Genomic DNA, 17,406 nt, shown 5'->3' with positions numbered 1-17,406 from the left:
ATAATCCTCCAAACTTTAAGATAAAAATATCCCTCTTTGGATGAAAATCATTGGTCAACAAATTGTCAACACTTCCTAAAATGAAACACTTAGGGCCAAAATGCTCTAAGGAAAAATAATAAGGGCTAAAGTAATTATTTAAGCAAATATTAGGAGCTTTCCTGCCCTAAATGAAACATTGGGTCCAAAATGAATACTTAATCAAACTTAATAAGAAAAATATGTAGACGAACATAAGAAAAACCTGAGTTTTCCTAGAGAGGAGTATCAATGCCTTATTCTTGTGGTATCAATATTGTTCCTCTAGTATCAATACTCATCCTTGTAATATCAGTATTAGACTATTATTTCATACTTCAAATTCAGTTTTGGTATCAATACCTTAATCTAGTATCGGTACTTGTCTGTGAGTATTGATATTGGTTGAAATTTTTTTAACATTGTGGCTTAATTTGATACTGATACTCAAGGTGACTATCATTACTATTGGGGTAGTACTAATGCTCACATGTGAATATCGATATTAGTTTAAATTAATCGAACTTTAAACCTTAATCTAGTACTATTACTCAAGGTAAATATTAATACTTATGGGTTTGGTATCGATACTCATGCTTGAATATCAATGCTATTAGACTGGAATGTAGTAGACTCTTGCATGTCCTTTAGTTAGTATATAATCTTCATAAGAGGATCGAATGCATGTTCTTGAGCATGAATGGGGTTCGGTTGGTTCTTAACGACTTGTTTGTCCTATTGCGAATAAAATTTCCTAAGTGTTAGTAAGTGTTTAAAGCGAATTGAAATGTTGACTGAAAGTATAAAATTGAACTCAAATTCTTAAGTTTTTAATTATGTATAGTAATGTGATTTAGGTTTGATATATCATTTTAGGGAGTGTTGGTATTAATCGTTAATAAGATTGATAGATCGATGATGGGTCTATGGTTCTTGTATATTAGAACAATGGATGTTTCATTCATTCAATAGTGTTTGATGTTAATTTTAAGCTTGATATTAAATATGACCTAAATTAGAGTCATTTCTGCAACTGTTGAAACATATATTATTTGGTTCGAAAGTGTATCTCGGTGGTGTACCTTCTCCTAATTAAGAGTACTATTTTCCTCTGTTTAAGTTTAGAGAGATTTTTAACGAGGCTCTTAATTTAGGTTATATTAATAAAATTAATTTTGCCGAGAAAAAAAAACATATATTATTTTATGATTTATGAGTCAATTTTTTTATTAAGCTATGGTTACAAAGTAGTATTTGTTCTAAATACTCTCAACCATTTGATATTGAACATTCAATTACCCTACCGCAGTCGATGGTGCTCGAACCCGTAATCTCTAAGAACAATAACGATTACTTTAATTGCTGAAGTAACTTAATTCATGCAATAGTACAATTTTTTATAGAATCTAATAATAATGATAATACAAATTAACAAAGTTATTTTAATAGAAAAGTTGCTACAAATTTTATATGTAATATATGTTGGCGTGCCGACAAAATTCAAAAAGGAAACTAAGATAAAGTCAAACTAAACTCTAATAACATTTATTCAATTTGTAGCAGCTACGTGTAAAATCAATTATGTATAATTGAGTCGGTCCGGTTTTGACCTCAAAGGAAGGTCATCATAGTCTTTGATAAGGAAATCATTGATGAAAGTTTAATACGTGAACAATGAATAATTCAACACAAAATGTCTTGGTTTCTAAGAAGCTGGGAGAAGGTTATTTTTGTCCTTTTCTTCACATATTTTAAGGTTTTGTAAATTTTGATGATTTCATCAGATGGACTAAGGGGACTGATGGAGGTAATCAGTTCCTGAAATTTTAAAATTACTCGATATTTTAAATTTTTTTATTAATTTTTTATTGAAAATATGTGTTCGTCTCTTGGAATTTTATAAGTTTAAGTTCGCCCCTAATATAAAACCCTACGTCCGTCCCTGGATATCATAGTGAAGATGCTAGTTACTTTATGGGATCGATGTTGATGGTGTTGTATTCCCTTTGGGTTTTTCTCGAAAATTATATTTTTATTGTCATTCTTTTATTAATTGAACATTGATATTTCCGATATTAAATATATTCTCGTTTGTTATTATATCCTAATATGATTTTCAATAGACTCGTAAAATCTCTCATAGTTAAACCTATTATAAGATTATAATATCTATTCAAATTTGTCAGCTTATGTATGGTGATCATAATCCTAAACATGATACTAACATTAAGAGTTTATATGTATAAATCTCCATGATAAATTAAAGGGGTCTCTTTTTCCTCTTCAGACTTTTTTTAATCACTATTAACCACACGATATTGGTCGTATATGATTTTACCATGTCACATACTATAATTTTTCATCCAAATTAAAAAATAAATTATTTATAACTATTTTAACTCAAATATTTCTATCAGCAAAACCTTAACTAGGTGAATTGCTTTGTTTCTATCAGCAAAACCTTAACTAGGTGAATTGCTTTGTTAAATGAGTAAAATGAAGTGAGAAATGAAAACAAAGCATTAATGCGTGATTGACTTGGCAAATAGAAAATACGTACTTAATATCTTGGATAAAGTTTGATTAGCCCTAGTGCTACTCCTTTTGACATTATGGCCAGCATCTTTTCTTTCTTCTACGTAATTTGTCTTTTTTTTTTAATGAGAAGATGAAACAAATTAAAAATCACAAACGATTGCTATTAGGCATCCATGGACTACTTAGTGGAAGTAACTGTTTTGGATATGTTAGAGGCATTTTTGGTCATCCGACCGTTAAATATTTAGCGATGTTAAAACGACGTCATTTTAGAAAAACAAATTTTTTACCAAAACGACGTCGTTTGACATCTATATACCAACTCATTTACAACGTTGTTTAGTAAGAAAACGACTGAGTGACCAAAAATGCTAATCATGTTAAGTTTAGTGAAGAAATTGAACAGATTTAAAGTATATTGATTGAAATAGGAGACAGAGTAAAGTCCACTGATGACAAGAAAAATCACATAATTAGCGACCATAATTAGTAACGTTTTGGATATCTTTTCTTTCTTCTACGTAATTTGTCTTTTTTTTTAATGAGTTTAGGCAGGTCCGATTTAAAAATCACAAACGATTGCTATTAGGCATCCATGGACTACTTAGTGAAGGTCATGTACTACTTTTTAAAACGAAGTTTTAAAATATTTTATAATAAGATGTGTAAAATATCAAAATTTATCGTATTACAATTGTTTCTTACAAATAAAAGGAATTCCAAAAATATGAAATTAAGTTTTCTTCATTGATTTTCTTCATACACGTGTATAGTAGGAAAAATGTTTTTTAGATTAATACGAAACCGTCAAATTTTGAGGCTCTGTGACATATCACAAGTTACATTTGTTAATGGACGAAGTTAATCAGAAGAGACCAATATGTTTTTTTTTATATTCATTCTTATTATAACTTAACCCATGCCTTAAATCAAGGAGTGGAAGATACGTGATATCCTTAAAAGTTTTAAAAAAATATAATACTAAATCTTGACAAAATACCACTCCTTTAAATTCTTTCGAAGCCTAATCTCTTCTTAGCTCTTATAGCTCCCAATATTTTAATTTGCAGACAAATGTTACGAGGAGAAAATTTTAATTATTGTCGTTGATAGACACAAATGGATCACGATAGCTATAAATATTTTATATTTTTTGATTTGGATGGAGAATTACAGTCGATGAGAGATTAATCATTGGTCGATATCTAAATCCTCTGTCTCCATAGGATGGTAGAGAGGGTTGAATGATAAAGGAGAATAATGGATTCTATATATCCCTTCTCTCGATTTGGTCGAGAGACTTTATAGTGATTTTCAATGTTGGTGTAAGGCATAGGATCATTATGACTACTTGTAGATAAGTAGGTTAGGCGAATAGAGTCGACTAACAGTAGATATAACTATATTAGGTCACGTGTGCTTATTATGTCAAAAGGTCGCAACTTCTCAAAAGATGTTTGACGTTTGAGGTATTTTCTCCATTGATATGGAAGTGTTCTTCCTGAGTTCTCTCAAGAAGGTGCTCTTCTCGAATTTTCTAGAGGATCTTAATTATTTGATGAGTTAGTAATTAAATAGTTTCTGATAACATAAATAATAAATAGTAAAAGTGTAAACTTTTAAAATCAGAAAGATAACTAAATAATTAAATAAAAATAATATTTTAAATATTTTTTATTAATAAAATGTTTTTGATTCCTATAATTTTAAAAGTTCACCTTTAATCTAAAATCCTTTGTACCTATCAGCTTAGAGTGGATTTTAGAGCAGATATTGCAATTGTATGCATCTGTTACATAAGGAAAAAATTGTACCTTTTGCATTGTAGTATCCCATAAAGTTTGACTACCCAGCTGTCCTCTCGGTCCACCTGTCTCGGCAGTTCTCAAAGTGCAAAGCAAATTTGGACTGATCAATTACATCTGTTCACATTTATTTAACAACTTATGGAGGATTTAGGATTCATCATTGGACAAAGTAAACAAGTCTAAATGATAAAAAGCTGTTTAGGTAGAAAAATCAAAGCTAATTAACAAAATAATGAGAAAAGAAAAGGAAATGGGAAAAATTACAAAACAAAACAATAATCTCTGCATGAATTCAACACAGGAGTTTATACCGCCCATGTACAGTGTTGTTATCATAGGAATAAACTTGTGGAAAGCCAACAGAATTTATGTCTCCCCAGCAGCTGCCGCCGTCGACCATGTTGTTTGCGCCATAGAAACCCTCAAATCCATTAAATATATGCTGATTATTGCTGCAGATAAGCTCACCTGGGAAACCATCAAGCCCTTGACTGAATGAATTCTCGTATAGATGATCTTGGGGAGAAGAAAAATCAAAAGGGTATGGAGAATTCATGGAGTTGGAGATTGCAGTGGTGGTGGTGGTGATTGGCGGCGGTTGCAGTGGTGGTCGCAGTTTGGCCAGCAGCTTCTTTTTAAGCTTGGTGTTCCAGTAGTTCTTAATGTCGTTATCAGTTCTCCCCGGCATTTGGGCTGCAATTATGGACCATCTGCTTCCGATGTTTATGTAAAGGCTGCAGATTATGTTGTCTTCTTCCTCAGAGAACCCTCCATGCTTGATATTGGGTCGAAGATAATTCAACCATCTGAGTCTACAACTTTTGCCACATCTCTTAAGCCCTGGAAACATTTCATTTTAGAAAATTGAATATATATATATATATAAATATACATAGGAGTTTTGGAAGGTTTAAGAATGGAGTAGCGACCTATCTTGTGAGGCAAGGCAATCCAGTTTCCACCGGTGCCGTTTTCCTCTATATATGCCTTGAGTTTAGCGTCTTCCTCGGGTGACCATGGACCTTTCTTCACGTTAGCTTTGTCGCAGCAAGGAGCTCTTCCAATGGTTTATGTGTGTGTTTACTGAGTTGATGAGTCGAGTTTGAAAGTTGGAGAGGAAAGCTGTGAATGAGGGAATTTAAAAAGAATGAAGGTATGAACTTTACGCATAAAATATTGAAGAAATTCAAAGTGGCAGAACACGCGACCCAGATTTTTCTTAAAGTCTTTATAAATTTATATTTCAATATATACATATATCTCCCATAATCTAAGTTTTTTTTATATAAATAACTAATTTTATTCAAAATATAAAACATTTCAAATTATAATAAAGATTTATAATCACAATCGTAAATTAAACTCATAGTTAGAGAATTTTTCTATGATAAGTGAAACAAAACAAGCAACTTAAAATCAAATAAGAACCATACAATGAAAGATTAAATCTAACCATTAAACTCGAACAAAGATAGATAAAAACTGTCGAAACGATTTTTAAACGAGGGTGGGGGCGAGATTTTTGAAAACTGCATCATCTTTAATTATTCTCTTTTCAATTGAATTTTTAATTAAAAACAATGTGATTTTTAGAAAACCTCTCGTTTCGAAAATTTGGAAATCCCTTTACGATAAAAACATATGGTCCGAGGAGTCGCCACCAATCTTTGATTAGGGTGTGATTGGGCACCCAAAAACGTTGTCATTTTAAATAAGAATTAATTTTAATTAAATGACAAATTTACGGTCTACTTACCAAAATCCAAGTTCGGGAGTCGGTTACGTGCGGGAAGGATTAGCACCCCCACAACGCCCTAAATCGGTACCTAGTCGATTAATTAAGTCTTTGCAACGAATTTCACAAGTTCGAGTTTAATTTGATTAATAATCCCTTAGAACAACAAAATGTGATTTGTATATTCAAAAGCATCAAAGTAGATTAAATTAGAATTATCAAACCATTAGAAAGATAAAGAATATTCGATAATTTAAAGATATCGAGACCAGATCTTTAGTTCTCTAACGACATTTTCTCGAAAATTTAAATGGTCGAATATTTCTTTTCTTCGTTCCCAAATTTTAGAGTGAAGACACAAATTTCTTTAGGTTTTACTGTTAGGATACACTTGTAATTTAAAACTATCAAGAACAACTTTCCTGTAAGTTAAGAAAGCTATTCTTACAGTTTTAAATTAAAAGGGTATTACCCTCAATCTGATTATGTAATGGTGTCGGGTCATACACGCGAGATTAACATGCTTTCAAAAAGAAAAAAGAATACACCTAAATATATTCATATGACAACATGCTTAGATAAATATACATGCATACTTAAAGTACATCTAAATTAAACCTAAAACATGCATAAAATGGTAACAAAGGGACTAAAAATAAAAATTTAAAAATAATGGGCCAAAACACAAAAGATGCAAAATTCGATTAAACACACTAAATGGACTAAAATAGAACATGCAAAACATTCAAAGTCAAAAGTTTGAAAAACGAAGATTCAGCTACAACAATACTTAAGGCTAAAATAAAAGAACTCGAAACAACAGGCCAAAATATAACAACACAAAATACGAATTAACAGACGAGAGGACTAAAATAAATGTCTGAAATTTAAGAGTCGAATACATAAAACTGTGAAAAACTTTAAACAACATGGTTCGTACTAAATGTAACAAACATAAAGATTGAGAGCCCAATTTAAGATTTCCACAACATCAAGCGAGGATTAAACAAAACAACTGAGAACTACAAGGACCGCGACGTGGTTAAACCTCTCCTAGGCTCGGGTTCCAAACGGCGTCGTTTTGGAAACTGAATATATTAGGTGTCTTTGGTTTATTTTTAACCTAATTTTCATTCTCCCTTTAGTTTCATTTTAGCAAACTTATCCCCCGCCATTCTCAACTTCTCCCTCAAACTCTCCTAACCCTCGACGAAGCCCAAAGTCTCCATGGTTTCTGCCGCCCTACGCTCCGACGAGGAGCTAAGACTCCATCTAGACCAATCCCGAGGATGAATCTTCTAGAAACCCCTCAAAACCTAAAAACTAACCCTAAAAATTCCCTCACAATTACCCATTCTGCTCCTTTCTCCAGTCAAAGGCCAACGCCGTGGCCAACCTTGTACCACTGGTTCCGATGAGAAACCTAGACCCCTCGGTTCCCTCACTCTCCCCTCACCCAGAAACCTAGCCTCATAGAACTCGAACTCAAGCTTCCTAGACCTGAAAACCCCTCAAGTCCCTAAACCGGAGGCCCAAACAGACATGCACGACTGGAAAGCAATGGAAGACGAAGGGGTTTACCTTCGATTCGATGAGGTATTGGTTCCTAGCAAAGATGATGAACGTATCTGGGCAGGAAAGGTAAGGATTTCTGACTTTTGGGTTTTCTAGCGGCTGATGGCTTTTTTGTTTGAATCTTCTCTCGATGATCACTGGTTTTGTGATTATGTTTTTTTGGTTTTGTGTTTTTTTTCCTTTCGATGATAGCTGATGAGTTGAGCGATTTTTGCTTGGATGATGATTGATAACTTTAGGGTTCTCCTTCTCTGATAATCGATGATCCCCCATTCCTCTGGTTTCTTTGTGGTTATTTCTACTTGATTTCCCCTCTCCCTTTTTTTTGTGCCTCCCGTTCTGTTTCTTGTTTGGTGTGTTTACAGGGCACTGGCGAGAGCAGGTCATGGGTGGCAGCTGGGGGAGCCGAGCTGTTGTCCGGTTGGGCGTGCGTGACCTGGCAGCATGGTGATGGCTTCACGTGAGAGCTGTTGGGTTGTGGGTGCTCGATCAGAGTGCTGTCTCGGTGCTCGTGGAGCGTGTGCTGCCTCGGGTTCCTCTGGTGGATCCTGCAGTTGGCTCAGGAATCTGGTGAAGGCTGTGAGCCGTTGGATCGTGAAGCCAGATCCAAGGGCTCCTGTTGCGCTGAGACAAGAAAGGCTAGGGTTTTTCCAACCCTAGCAGTGTGGGCTGCCAGTTCCGGGTTGTTGAGTTCGGGCTTGGTTCAAGCCTGTTGTAATCTGTTTTTTCATTTGGGTCTGTAATCATAAAAACGTTTATTTAGTGCAATTTTATTAAACATATCATAGATATATATATGTATATTTATTAAACACCCTACATAATTAAACATACATGGTAATAAACTAAAAACAACCTAAATGGATAAACACATGCAAAACATGGTAATGATACTAATTAGTAGTATATAAATAAACTGGAGTAAAAACTCGAACGAGAACCCTGGACAAAACGAGTGTCTACAGCTGCCTCTCTTTGCGCATTCTTGTGTTAACAAGAATAGGGTAAAGATAAAAAGACAGCGCGTTTTTGTCCAATTTCATCCTCGATTGGGAACTTGGTAAGGGATCTGCTCCAATCTTCCTTCACGGTAAGTGAGACTTGAAAAATCTTCGGCCAACGGGTTCACTTCCTCTTTCTTCAGGGAGTAGAACTCGAACATTCTTCTTCCTACGGGCTCGCTCTCTCTTTTCTTCAGGGAGTAGAACTCGAACAATCATCTTCCTACGGGTCTGCTCTCTCTTCCTTCAGGGAGTAGAACTCGAATAATAATCTTCCTACGGGTCCGCTCTCTATTTCTTCAGGGAGTAGAACTCAAACAATAATCTTCCTACGGGTCCGCTCTCTTTTTCTTCAGGGAGAAAGAACTCGAACAATAATCTTCCTACGGGTCCGCTCTCTATTTCTTCAGGGAGTAGAACTCGAACACTAATCTTCCTACAGGTCCGCTCTCTTTTTCTTCAGGGAGTAAGAACTCGAACAATAATCTTCCTACGGGTCCGCTCTCTATTTCTTCAGGGAGTAGAACTCGAACAATAATCTTCCTACGGGTCCGCTCTATTTTTCTTCAGGGAGTAAGAACTCGAACAATAATTCCTACGGGTCCGCTCTCTTTTCTTCAGGAGTAAGAACTCGAACAATAATCTTCCTACGGGCGCTCTCTATTTCTTCAGGGAGTAAGAACTCGAACAATAATCTTCCTACGGGTCCACCCTATTTTCAGGGAGTAGAACTCGAACATATCTTCCTACGGGTCCGCCCTATTTTCTTCAGGGAGTAGAACTCGAACAATCTTCTGTGCTTCACTACCTCCTTGTGAAGGCTTATAGATGATTTACTTCACTACTCTTTCGTGAAGGCTTGAGTTTGATTCACTTCGAAGGTTGAACCTGAAAATCAAACATTATCAATCATTAATTATGCTCGAAAATATCCAACTCAAAATTCTGAGTTCGAGAAATTTTCTGAAAATTCATCTTCATCGTGAAAACTTGTCTGGAAGCCCTTAGATATGTGAATCTACTTTGGCTCAATTGTTGTCATCATTCTTTTTAGGATTTCAAAACTAGTCATCCTCATCTTGATGCTTCAATATATTCAATCCTCCACTATCATGGGGAAACCTGTAGACATTTAAGTCATCATGCAATGTCATGATCCTATTCATGCCTAAAATGTATGCAATTATTCAATTCAACACATTTTCTTCTTCGAAGGAACATCGTCTCCTTTGATTTTGATGGACCTCGATTTCGTCTTGGGCACCGAAATTTGACTAGTTCACCCAGTTAACAATCTCAAAATCATATCTCTCGGCTTGACATAACTTTGACTTCTCTCATTCTTGAAGCCTGCCATGTTTCTGCTTCCCATAACCATACAAAATACATGCTAAAACCAATGTTAGCTTCAGAATACTGTCTTTTCAACATCTTTTGCATAACAATACAAAATGATCTCACGTACCACAAGTTAAGCTATGCGTTTTAACTTTTTCAAAATTAGATGCTTGTAAAAGGGAAATTGAAAAGGGAAATGTTACTTATTTATAAATGCAAAGATTTTTAGCAACTATATGGCAAACTTTTAACTGGAAAAAGAACAAAAGGATAGGCGCATTCAAATATCAATAACACAAATGCCTTTGAACTGGCATGCCGTTAGAATAACCCGAGCGTAGCTTCTATCAAAAGGAACTCCAAAATTGTGATGACACCTAAGAGTGCAAAAGCTACTTTGAACCCCAAAATCTCCCATTATTGGATGCCGTAAACAGTATTGAATCATGTGCATTCAATTTCTCCTCTGGTTGCTTCATAGGACTCATTAATCTTTAGTCTCAATCCTGATCACCAATGTCGTTGTTACTAACGTCATAAGCCTTCCTCTTCCAAAATAATTCAGAACCTCCACCGTGCACGAATTCTGAATTAAAAACTCAAGCCGCCCTCTACGGGTTTTCAACTTGACCTTTGGTTTCAAGATGTCTTTTCAAGTTTGCATCTTGAACCCCCCCCCTTTATTTTTTTTTTGTTTTTTTTCGTTTTTTTCATTTTTTTTCATTTTTTTCATTTTTTCATTTTTTTATTTTTTATTTTTCATTTTTTTCATTTTTCATCTTCAAGCAAAACCCTTCTTAGATGCGTTCGAAGTTCACTGAATAAGGTAATTCGAACTCATCCATCTCAATCAAGACTAGAGCTCCCCCAAAAAGGTTTTCTTGACAACATAGGGTATTTTCCACTTAGGCATCCAATTCCCTCGGAAATCTTTTGGAACGAGCAATATCCTCCTAAGCATCAGATCCCTTTCGTGGACTTCTCGAGGGCGAACTTTCTTACCATGTGCTCGTATCATCCGCTTCTGGTACATCTGACCATGGCAAATAGCTTTCAATCTCTTTTCTTCAATCAAATCCAATTGGTCATATCTGGCCTGTACCCACTCTGCCTCATTTAGCTTCACTTCTGACAAAACCCGAAGTGAGGGAGTTTCCACTTCAAATAGGGAGAACAGCTTCCATCCCATAAACTAGAGAAAAAAACGTAGTTGCCCCAGTTGACGTCCGTACAGAAGTCCGATAGGTAAACAGAGCAAATGGCAACTTCTCATGCCAATCTTTATAAGTTTCAGTCATCTTCTCTATAAGCCTCTTAATGTTCATATTAGCCGCCTCCACTACCCCATTCATCTTTAGGCAATAGATAGTGGAATTATGATGCTTTATCTTGAATTGCTCACAGACATAGTCCATTATCTTGTTGTTTAAGTTCAAGGCATTGTCAGAGTCCATCATCCGTGCCCCACATAGCCAACGACCACAGAATTGTCATTATATGCAACTGATGAGGAGGGGTGTGCATTATATCTCCATAAATTCATTAGCGTGGGTACCACATACTCCTTCATGAATTTCTTCAAGAATGGTCTTAGCTTCTTTAGAGTCCACACACCTTAATAGGATCTGATCCATGCTTCTTCGGGGTCTCAACATTGAACACATACCCTGCTGTCATTCTTCTAATAGCTCTTTTGTCATTCTCGGTCGCCTGTTTGGGATAACTTTGATGCCTTATATATTGCAAGATATCATAGTATTGAGTCTCCCATCTTCCTTTTCTTCAACGTTAAAGCAGTGGGGCTGGTAATCATAAGCTTCATCTCAATAGGCATCATATTTGCATGCATGTTCATCTTAAAGGCTGCTGTCAGAGTAGCCAAAGTATCTTTCATTTGATTTTCTTCTCTGGGGAGGTAATTGAAAGTCATTTCTTCAAATTCTTCAATAAGTTCCAAGACTAATTTACGATATTCCACCGGTTTGGGACCTTTCGTTTCCCATTCTCCTCTGAGTTGGTAGATTACGAGAGCTGAATCGCCATATACCTTGGGCATTTTTACCTTGAGTTCAATGGCAGCTCTAAGGCCCATGACACAAGATTCATACTCGGCCATATTGATTGTACAATCAAAATTGAGCCGACTGGTAAAATGATAATGCTCTTCATATAGTGAGACCAAGATTGTCGCAATCTCATGCCCCAAGGCGTTTAAAGCCATCAAAGTCCATCTTCTAGTATCTCCCGGTGGATGCAATTGTTTCTTCCACCAAGATATTAAATCATCAGTCGGGAAATCAAAATTCAACGGTTCATATTCTTCAGAAGCCCTACTTGCAATGAATTCTACTATGGCGCTCCCTCTAACCGCTTTCTGGCTTGCATACTGGATATCAAATTCGAACAACAGGATTTTCCAACTGGCTAATCTTTCAGACAATGCAGGTACTCCCATTAGTGACAAGCGTCGTTCATATCTTCAGAGTGCACTTTAATTTGATTGTGGCTAGAGAAATCATCCATAAATGAGAACAAAGATTTCCAGCAGTATCATCCACTAAAGTGTCTATATGTGGCAAAGGAAAATTATCCTTTGGACTTGCTCTGTAGAGATCTCTGTAGTCGACACACATTCAAACTTTCTCATCCCTCTTTGGCACTAGGACAATATTTGATACCCACTCAGGATATTTGGCCACTGTGAGAAACCGACATCAAATTGTTTCTTCACTTCTTCTTTTATTTTGAGCAGCATCTCTGGTCTCATTTGTCTCAGCCTCCATTGTACAGGCTTGCAATCAGGCTTTATCGTAGTTTATGGACCACCAATTTTGTTTCCAGACATGGCATATCCGTGTACGACTAAGCAAATACATCCTTGAATTCTGGAAGTAATTCTATCAAGCTCTGCCTTCATTCTGCACACAGGGTGGTACCAATCTTTACTTCTTTTATCCTCATTCGTACCCAAATTCCAGATCTCTGTAAGCTCTTTGTGAGGCAAAATATGTTTATCTTCTTGTTCCACCCTCTTCAGTAATTCCGAAGGTAGTTCACATCACTCATTGTCATCACAACCTTCGATTTCTCCTTGACACATGGGCATCTCGAAATCAATCTCCGGGTCAGAGTTATTAGCATTTGTATCATTGATATCTGAGTTCCTGAAAGAATAACGGAAGCGAAGATATATATACATATATATATATGGAAGAATCTTTTCCCATACAAATAAATAGAAAGAAATAATACATACATTATACAACCAAAAATGAAATGCATGGGAGAGTGTTTTCCATTTTGGACCAATGAAATGCATCCTTTATTGAAAGCAAGTAAAAACACACAGCTTAACCCTTTACATCAGATCCCCTATTGCCCCAGGGTACGAACAATAGGGAAAAGTTCTAGTGCGCTACTCTGCAAAAGATTTGTAAACTAAGGGCGATTCCTCCATAGTCCAGTTGTTCAACACAAAGCCTGGGGATGCAGGATAGACACCTGTAGCTCTCATTCCTTCAAACTCCTCATTGGTTATAACATTAATGCCAAAATCCTCTAAGGCATTCTCAATCATCACTTTACCACTTCTTGAAGTCCTTTGAAACACATGCCCTGCTGATGTGAAAATGCTGCTCAATGGCGGGAAGGTCATGGGTCCCCAACTTGGGTCTTCACCAGTCAATCTTGCCTCTCTCAATTCCCGATTCCTCTTGATGCCCTTCTGTTTTTCCTTCAAAGTTGGTTGATACCCTAAACCAAACCTGTCTCTTTTAGCAATAGGGTAATTTGGCCCAACTGGTCATTGCAACTGACGTCCTAGCCCTTGGCTACCTTTGGTCCCTCTTCCAAGGGTCAGTTTGTGCCCCGTTTTGATGCAATATGACGATCTAGGCTCTGAGATTTTCTTGCCTTCGGCCACAAACGTGGCATTGTCAAACGATCTGATCACAAGAAACTCCCTTCAAATGTCGCTGGACCAATAGTCAAAGGAATATCAATCTTGCCTAACACTTCTCTTTCTGTTCCATCAAAAGATCGAACCATACTTTGACAATTCCTCATCAGGGTACTGTCTACTAGCAGCTTTTTTAGAGTCACCAAGGGGATTACATTTAACGCTGAACCATCGCTTATAAGTACTCTGGATAAAATGTGCCCTTTGCACCTAACTGTAATGTGTAGAGCCTTATGATTGTCAATCATCCCCGAAGGGATCTCATCATTTGAAAAAGATACAATGTTATTAGCCTGCATTTTGGCAACTAGTCGCTCCAGCTTTTTTGTGGGTAACTCCTTCGAGACAAAGGTCTGGTCCAAAACTTTTATCAAGACGTTGCGATGAGCCTCTGAACTCAAAAGAAGTGATAGGACAGAAATACTGGCAGGTAGCTTGTGCAATTGTTCCACAACACCGAACTCACTATGTTTCAAAAATTTTAAGAATTCCACTGTTTCATCCTTCGACCCCAGTTCATTGATAATGAGTTCGTCTTCTTTTATCTGAACATCGAAATTCTTTCCTTTTTCAGCATCAATCTTCTTCTCTGGCTCTTGGAAAAAGAACCTACCACTTCTGGTCAAGTGCCCTACTTCATTTATTTCTTCTTGTTGTTTTGCCACCTCTCCTATTTGACAAGTATATCTCCAGGGTACCTGTTTATTGTCTTTGTATGGGAACGGAGTTGAAGGAGCTACCCTTTCATTCACTTGATTCTTGGGAGTAATGATGATGGGACAACCAACACTGTGTATCCCTTTGGATCATCCTTCATAAGCGCAAATCTCTGCTTTTTCTTTTTTAGTCACTTCTTTGAAGAATTCGATTTCTTTCTTGTCCATCATCCCTTGTACCAATTTTAAGAAATCAGGACACTGTTGTATATTGTGTCCTGCACAATTATGGTAGTGGCACACCTCTTCACTGCTATACTGGTCACATGATAGACTAGGCTTCAACAATCCCACTTTAACCATTTGGCACCATACCCAAAGCATGGGTGATTCCACCTCACTAACATCCATAACAATCCTCTTTCCTTTCTCTTCAGTGACTGCGTTAATCCCGGCTTCAGCATGGTTTGGCAATGGATTTTGGGCTACCTTTGGTTGTTCACTGTCACCAAAATTGATAACATTCCTCCTTCTCAAAGCTTGAACGACCCTTTTGAATGCAGTGCAATTTTCAATAGAATGTCCAGGATTCCCACCATGATAATCACACTTAACATTAGCATCATACCATCTGGGATAAGGAGGTTGTATAGGTACCACATGATAAGGAGAGACTAGATGTCGATCGTATAAATCGCGAAATAATTCCTTATAGGTCACAGGGATTGGATCAAATTGAGGCCTCCCTCTCCTCGGGTCCCTTGCCCCTTGTCTATTGTCATTTTGAGGTGGTGCCACCGTTCCCTGAGATCGAGACATTGTGATGTTACTGTAATCGTACTGGCTCACCTGGGTGACTTCGTTTTCCTTTTTCTTTATCGGCGGTTTGTTGCTGGACTCTCCTCCCTCGATCTTCCCGCTTTTAATCGCCATTTCGATCATTTCTCCTGTCGTAACTATATCAGCGAAACTTCGGGAAGGAATACCGATAAGGTGTGAGAGAAAAGGAGCCTTCAAAGTACTAATGAAAAGCATATTTGTTTCCCCTTCTTCCAATGGTGGATGCACTTGCACTGCTACCACCCTCCATCTCTGAGCATATTGTCTGAAACTTTCACTGTGCTTCTTCTCCATTCCTTGCAACACCAATCTATTAGGCCGGACATCTTTCACATGTTCATACTGGTCGAGAAAGGATTTAGCAAGGTCTTTCCATGACCTAATATCAGCCTTTTTTAGTTGGTTATACCATCGCAATGTTGAGCCTGACAAGCTTTCTTGGAAACAATGGATCAACAGCTGATCGTCCCCTATGTACCCAGTCATTTTCCTGCAGAACATTGTAATATGGGCGGAAGGGCATCTAGTACCGTCGAATTTCTCGAAGTCGGGAGTTTTGAATTTTGGAGGCAGGACCAAATCAGGAACTAGACTAAATTCTTTAGCGTCCAGTCGATACATAATGGTGTCTTCCTTCATAACCTGGACTTCACTTGCTAATTGTTTGAATTGTTCCCGCAAGTGTTTGTTTTTATTCTTTTTGGCCACTTCATCAAGGTCCGGGACTTGGTGACAGAGACTTTCTTCGGGGTGCAAACTAGGTCCTGGTTGAAGATTCACAGCAACGCCGACAGGATCTATGTGCACTTTGGTAGGAACAGACGTTCCTTGGACATTTTGAGACTGTACTGAGGTAAACCCTGGAGGATAAAGTGGTTCTCCAGTCATTTGCTCAAGGGCCTTTCAATGTTCCGGGTTTTTCCCTTCCAACAAACTTGCCAACTTAGACAGCATATCTTCTTGAGCCTTAAGCATGTCCTCTTGCATTTTCCTTAGATCATCTTGCAACTGCAGTTGAATTTTTTCAATTTGAGTAATCCTATCTTCCATGGTTCTCTCCATTGTATTATAATGATGCTTGGACTTCCCCAGTATTTCTCTGTCACAATTCCTTTACGAGTTACTCTCATGTTTTCATGATTGATGCATGTAAAAAATGCTTAAATTAAAGCGATGCAAATGCAAATGTGGATGCAAAATGCAAATGCAAAAGGTGTTAATTCAAAAGTGACCACTTATAGAACAACCGTTCACTTAGACAACAAGAATTCAATAAGTACACCATGTAGTCGAAATACAACTGTGAGTCTTCATCTCTTCATTTCCTTGAGTCGTACTCTTCATGGGATCTGGTATTGCACCTTCAAAATCGTCGGCGTATTCCATCACATTTGATGACGTCGGATGTCTTGAATCTTGAAATCTTCAATCTTATCTTCCATGCGATGTGGTCTTCTCGTCTTGATGAATGGCCTTCTCGTCTTGATGAATGGCATTCTCGTCTTGATGAATGACATTCTCGTCTTGATGAATGCTCTTCTCGTCCTTGGTACGATTGTATTTATCCCTTGACTCAACATCTTGGCCTTTACAGTTTCTTCAATCAGCTTCAGATCTCTTCATTCATCGGGTGTCCTTCATGGATCGTTTTGAACATCTCTGGATCTCCTGGTTTTGATTACATAGTGGAGAATTTCTTGCCTCAATATGGTCAGCCTTCTTGTTAGTCAATCACTTGTGAATTAACACCCCTCGATGACATGAGGATGCAAATGCAATAAAATCACAATAAAATAGACATAGAACGAAAACGGGTTAGTACACATAAGATAAACAACAAGATAGTGGATACCGTAAACATCACATAAAACCTACCCTCACATGCTGGCTACCCAATCATGCTTTAGTAGATCCTACCCGACATGATATCTACCCACAT

General features: G+C 37.1%; 1 protein-coding gene across 1 annotated transcript in view; it reads right to left on the bottom strand.

The window, feature by feature from the left end:
• Nucleotides 1-5,432, bottom strand: part of LOC120123714 (transcription factor RAX1-like) — a gene marked incomplete at its 5' end in the record, with an annotated part of 30,005 nt that extends 24,573 nt beyond the window's left edge. The window contains 3 exons of the mRNA XM_039142537.1: nucleotides 4,371-4,464; nucleotides 4,676-5,204; nucleotides 5,294-5,432. Coding sequence (XP_038998468.1) covers nucleotides 4,371-4,464; nucleotides 4,676-5,204; nucleotides 5,294-5,432 — 762 coding nt within the window. The remainder of the gene's footprint in view (nucleotides 1-4,370; nucleotides 4,465-4,675; nucleotides 5,205-5,293) is intronic.
• Between the last annotated feature and the right edge of the window lie 11,974 nt (nucleotides 5,433-17,406).

Source organism: Hibiscus syriacus, unplaced genomic scaffold (assembly GCF_006381635.1).
Source record: "Hibiscus syriacus cultivar Baekdansim isolate YM2019G1 unplaced genomic scaffold, ASM638163v2 tig00110402_pilon, whole genome shotgun sequence".
In the NCBI taxonomy this organism is placed as follows: domain Eukaryota; kingdom Viridiplantae; phylum Streptophyta; class Magnoliopsida; order Malvales; family Malvaceae; genus Hibiscus; species Hibiscus syriacus.
The sequence above is the reverse complement of the archived record's forward strand: the minus strand, read 5'-3'. Positions and strand labels throughout refer to the sequence as shown.